The sequence below is a fragment of the Zea mays genome, chromosome 7 (assembly GCF_902167145.1).
Source record: "Zea mays cultivar B73 chromosome 7, Zm-B73-REFERENCE-NAM-5.0, whole genome shotgun sequence".
NCBI classification, from domain to species: Eukaryota; Viridiplantae; Streptophyta; class Magnoliopsida; order Poales; family Poaceae; genus Zea; species Zea mays.
This window is the reverse complement of record NC_050102.1, coordinates 137,988,319-137,994,156: the sequence shown is the minus strand read 5'-3', so window position 1 is coordinate 137,994,156 and position 5,838 is coordinate 137,988,319. Positions and strand designations below refer to the sequence as shown.

The 5,838-nt window shown below is 56.4% G+C and overlaps 2 protein-coding genes across 2 annotated transcripts; both read right to left on the bottom strand.

Annotated features, from left to right (window-relative positions):
• Positions 1 to 303: 303 nt before the first annotated feature.
• LOC100127541 (uncharacterized) lies at positions 304 to 1,309 on the bottom strand. The gene has a single exon (NM_001112795.2). The coding sequence runs from the start codon at positions 1,107 to 1,109 to the stop codon at positions 618 to 620; it is 492 nt and encodes a 163-aa protein (NP_001106266.1). The 5' UTR covers positions 1,110 to 1,309; the 3' UTR covers positions 304 to 617.
• A 3,195-nt stretch (positions 1,310 to 4,504) lies between these two features.
• LOC100286332 (BCR/ABL-regulated protein) lies at positions 4,505 to 5,597 on the bottom strand. The gene has a single exon (NM_001159219.2). It carries the CDS (start codon positions 5,259 to 5,261, stop codon positions 4,674 to 4,676), a length of 588 nt encoding a protein of 195 aa, NP_001152691.2. The 5' UTR covers positions 5,262 to 5,597; the 3' UTR covers positions 4,505 to 4,673.
• Between the last annotated feature and the right edge of the window lie 241 nt (positions 5,598 to 5,838).

The following is a 5,838-nucleotide window of genomic DNA, read 5'->3' as shown; positions in this document are numbered from 1 at the left end:
TTTTACTTCTGTTGAAAGGCTAAAATACAAAAAAAATTCGGCGACGCCGTGGCACGCTGGCCAGCCGGCCCGGGAGATGACTATTGTGCCGACCGCGGCGCGATAATGCGACGGTTCCATTATGGAGATTGGCATGTGGGCCAGACGGGAAAAAAAAAGAGGACTTGATTGCTTCAGTGCTTCTCATTCTCCGCGAGCAAAAAGTTTAAGCGGAGGAAATACGGGGGGTCGGCAGATATGATTAGGAGCCTGAACGATCGAGCAAATTGGAGGGACCAGCGATGTAGTATAATAGTCTTGCACAAAAGCTGCGTGTGACAGATAGATACATACACCCAACCCAACCCCATGTGTTCATCGTTTTGGGCCCTCAACCACCGCCGCTGCACCACCACCATTATCATTACACTATTCTTCGTCCACCTCCTCTCCTCCCACCTCCGTAGGAAAATTATATATATATATATATATAAAAGGAGATTAAAAATCAAACACGTCCAAGAACAGCATAGTAGTAACACCGAAGACCTCTCTGATTTCGCATGCCTTTCCCCCCTTCCGCCCTTGGAATCTTCGTTTTCCCTCTCTGCAATTCCTTCCTCCGCCCGCCGGTCGAATCAGAACCTAACGATCTTGGCCGCGCGCACCACCGGGTTCTCCCGGGCGATGGCGTCCCGGGCGGCGCCCCTGTAGTCGTAGCGGCAGCCGTGGCGGTCCGAGTACCGGTGCGCGCCGCAGAACAGGTCGCCGCAGCGGCACCGGAACCCCGTCAGCCCCACGCGCTTCCGGCAGCTGGAGCACCGGTTGGCAGAAGTCCTGGCCGAGGCCTCCACAGGCTGGCCCGCGGCCGCGGCCGGAGGCGCCAGCTGCAGCGCCGCGTCCAGGAGCGCCGGCCTCGGCTGCGGCACCGCGGCGGCCGGCGCGGAAGCTGAGGGAGAGGAGGTAGGGGACGGCTGCGAAGACGACGACGACGACCTCGACGCCGAGAAGCAGCTCTGGCACAGGTTCTGCGTGGCCGGGTTGCCCGGGAAGCCGCAGTTGTTGGCGCAGAGCGCGATCTCCGGCGCCCGCAGCTCCGTGGGCTCCTCCTTCTTGTCGCGCTGCGCCATGCTCGTGTCGTGCGCCTGGCCAAAGGAACCCCGAACGACCGTGCGGTCTCTCTCTCTCTCTCTGTGTATGCGCGCGCGCGGTGGGGCGGTCCGGGCCGGAGCTTGCTTTTCGGAGGGAGGGTGGGAGAGGAGAGGCAGGGAGATTGTGGACTGGAAGGCGGGCACAGGCTGTCTGTGATCCGCGGGGAGGGTGGGCGAGCGAGGAATGGACGAGAGGCGCCCGTGGTTTTATCGGGGAAAAGTGGGAAGACGGACGGGGACGCGTCCCCTTCCGCGGACGCGCAGCGGCAAAGGCAGCAGCAGTGACCCGCCCGCCCGGCGTGTTATTTCCGGCCTCGGCCTCGTTGTCGTTGGCGCGCGCCCGGGTGATGACGCTGCCCCTCTGCCTCGCGCTCCTGCCTCCCGGTTTCGGCTGGCCACCTGTCGCGACCTAGGCCGCGGGGCTCGCACCCTGGCGCAGACGGCAAAGGAATGTGAATAACATGGCACGCTGTGCATAGAGATGGCAACGGAGCGGGTTTCCATAATCATTCCCTCGACGAAAAAAACAAGAGAAAATTCCTGGTATGCCATCAGATTTTACACTCATCCCTTGTGTGCCACTGAGTGGCATATAGGTATATTTTTTGGTGTCTATGACATGTGGGGCCAGTGGCATACAAGGAATGAGTATATTTTCCAGTGGTATACAGGGAATTGGCCCAAAAAACAATTCCTGTGGAGATCCCAACAAACGATTGTGGGGATATTTTTTCCTATCCTCATTTCCCGCGACGATAAATCACAGTTGGAGATTCACGTCCCCGCGTAAATTATAATTAGATAGTACTACATTTATTAGTTATAAATATAAAACATTATCACTTATACACATTATTAGATGTAAAAATCATTATGTGTACATTAAAACGATAATATTTGTATAATGGGTAATCTCTTGACAAGATAATTATTAATTTTTATTGTCAACATCGTCACATGTAAGTTTAACGAGTTTCTAAAAAAACGGGGATGAGAAATCTTCGTCCACGTTTACCTATCAGAGAATTTTTTTTTCACCGTTTACATCCAAGTTGCGAAGAAACTTACTCGTCCCATCCGCTAAGGTTCTGTTCAGTTTTACTTCCAACTCTCATCCATGTGGATTGGATGAGATTTGGTAGTAGGGACCTGATCGATTTCCTGCTGGGATTTTCTTTAGCGGTTATTTCTACGCAACATGGGTAGGACTAGAAAAAAAGTTAGTAGAGATATCGCACGCGCACGGCTGGATGCCGAGGGGTAGGAAGGATGGACCCTCTGGGTGCGCTAGGTTTTCTATACAGGACGCGGTCGCACGGACTGGTCGTGTGCTGGTTGTTCCGTCCCAGCCGTGCGCGGGCGGGCGGGCGGGTTGGGTTTGGTCTGGTACCGGGGCAAGTAAGTAGCCGCCCGGGCTGACCGAGGCCGGCGCGGACGCGCTGCCGAGGGATACGATACGGCATAAAACCAAGCATCGGTCGGCGAGCGCGCGCGCACCGCCGACTCCCCTCGGGATCGGCGTACGATGGACGGCCGCAGGTGCTTGGAACTTGGAAACCGTCGTCGTCGTCCGCGTCTCCCATCTACCGCACGAACGTTCAGCTTGATCCTCCCCGTCGGTCAATGAGTGGAACTAAGCCGAGCTCACCGCGAATGGCGTCGCTTTCGGACGCTGAGCTGTCTGGATTATCATGCCCATTACTTTATTTTTTTATATTCCAGCCCCCGCATGTCCATGTCCATGTCCATGTCACCGTCTACATACTACTGTACCCCTCAGTCTAGCACTAGCTGGAAGATGGTAGATGAGACGGAGAATACTTAAACCGAATGGGCGACCTCTTCTCTGGCCAGATTTGCATGTCGACATGGGGAACGCGTGGCCGTGCCCAGGCCCGCACCATGTTCTTTTTTTTTTTTTGGCCGCCGCGCCCGCGCATGAGGCCAGCACGGAGGACGGACGCCTCACAGCGTCTGTCTGTACCCAAATTTTCCTCGACCGGGAAATTACGGTTCAGCGCGGACAAGGCGGGGTCACGTTCCACCGTATCGACGCTAACAAGGTGGCGGGGCGCCCGGGGACGAACAGGCGCGTACGAACGCGATCCTTCCATCGATCGGGATAAGCAAGCAGATGCTCTCTCTCTCTCGCCGGCCGGCGAAAGGACGCCACGACAAACGACTTTGCTTTCCCCCCAGCTCGCGTCGCTGCCTGCAGCGGCACCCGAAACTGGCAACTCCCCCAACCATGCGGTGCCCCAATTATTACGCGAGCGAGGCGTGGCTGCAATCGACTAATCGATCGGAGCACGCGCTGGGACACCCCAGCTAACCACGGAGATTAGCTAACCACGGAGATTGGAGGACGGCTGGTCGTGATCACCATCGCACGGTGAACGGCGCGCGCTGCCGACATCGGATCCGTCGGGCGGCGGCCTAGTGCTGCAGGGGCCAGCTGCAGTGCGCACCAGAAAACGCATGGCCCGCCGCCCGCCGGGGCCGCTCCGTGGCTCCACAGGGTGGAGACTGGAGAATGGAGATCGAGCAGTGGAGCTTATGTGTATGAATGTTGAGTTGATCTATAAGGGCATGTATAATCTAGAGCTTATGAAAAATAAAAATCATTCGAATCTGAATTCGAATCAGTATCCATATCCAACTTTTATATTTATCTTTTGAAGAGGATTAGGACCAACTTGAAGTCAATTTTTATGAATCTAAAAATAAGAATATAGATTTGCATAGCCGGCTTTATATCTTATTTATTCACAATCAAGAAACGAAGGCAAAATTTAATACCTGAATAAATTATTGGATCTATAACTTTTTTTTGTTTTGTTGAAGAGCTAGATTCTATAAGTCTAATGCTGACAGAAGAGCAGCAGCTGGATAGCTAGTTGGATAGAACTGCTTTTTTCTCTCTGGGGCGTCTCTATCGGCGAAACGATCCTCAGCTCAGCTGGGAGGATGAGAACCAAGAACGGCATATCCTGCGAGATATTATCTCGATTGGTAGCACTATGGGGCACATCGCCAACTTGTGCAGATGAGGGAAAAGCTTTTGCCACACTGGATAGCAGATAGCTATTCTCGATATCTGGATTCACGATTGAACCAGGCTCACGGCGACAGGTACTCCTGCCTTTTTTTTTGGCACACAGGACGCTCGATATGTACATGCTGTTTTTAGACAAAAGTGTTACTAGGATACAGTGATCAGGCTGAGAGAATGGGCACACGAAATAGACTTCAGGTAAGGGCAACAGTTCAGATTTTTCGGACCTTTTTAGAACGCGGGATTTACTGAGTTATGTGTTTTTATTATGTGAGTTTCTTTTACAATTTCAGGTGAGGGCACTGGGCACCAGTTCAGATTTTTCGAACTATTTTCACCTTTTTTTTATTTGACGTGGAGCATTCACAATCACACATCACACAAGGCCCAAGCCTCTGCACACAGACAGCAAAGCACCGTGATGCATCAGCAATTTTCGGCACTGGCACAAACACCACGCTCTCTTGGTCGCCGTTCCAACTTGTACCTCAGCTGGCGAGCGAGTCCTGCTCCGCCGCAAGGTCCTCGCAGATGCGCTCCACGACCTCCTTCCCCCTGCCCGCGTTCTGCGCGAACCTCTCCGCGCAGCGCCGCTCCACGAGCTCGGCCACCTTGGCCGCCACGGCCGCCAGCGGCGCGCAGCAGCGGATGGTCGTCTCCTGCCGGAACAGGGTCCACTCGTCGGGCCGCGCCGGGTGGGGCTCGTAGCTGCACCGCTCCCGCACGTCGACGAGCCCCCGGAGCGTGGCGTTACGGGAGGCCACCCGCATGTCGCGCGCGGGCGCGTCCACGTCCGTGCGCTCGACGCAGAGCACCACCACGTCGCCGCCCGCTCCCGCCACGGCGGCGCGGATAGGGAACGGGAGCGGCGGCGTCCGCCCCGCGATGGCGCGCACGGCGCGCAGCCGGCCCGACCGCGCGTCCACGTCGCGGGACAGCGTGTGGACGTCCAGGATGTGGGAGAGCGCCCCGGAGGCGGCGCGCGCGGCCGGGTCCGTGAACTTGCGCATCGCCGCGGCGGTCACCCGGTGCCAGGGGTGGCGGTACACGTGCTCCTCCGTGTAGGATACCACCATGGTAGCGACTAGCGAGAGCGGTGGGGGCGGAGCCGTGGCCTGTCGGGGTGGATGGAAGCGAGGACCTTGGAGCCACAAAGCGTCAGCGTGGGCTGTCGGGAGCCACAGAGCGTCAGCCGTGGCCTCACTCGCCAAGCTCGTTAACCGTGTTTTGCTGTCGAGCCCGCCTCGGGCCACATGGTTTCATTTCATTCGGCCACGGCAATCTCAACTAGATGTCTTCTGTACTACTCAAGTGATAGACATCACAGGTAATTTGTCGTCTGATACCGGTACAAGGTTTTATTGGCACAGCACATATGCACCCCACGGATGGAGGGAGTAGCCGTCGTCGTAGGAGACGTGCAACCGGCGTCGGCACGGCCGGCGGCGCGTCCTCCTCGCGCTCCTGCAGTAGCTCCAGCGCTTCTTCCATTTAGCGTGGCCTGTGTTGGGCCGCCTCCCCTAGTCGTTCCAGCGGTACACAATGATCCCGCTCTTGTCGCTCCACTCGCCGTCGATGCCCTGGTGCGGCGACGACGACGAGAACAGCCCGATCTCGCCTGCGATGCACGCGGAAGGTTCAGGCTATCCGCAC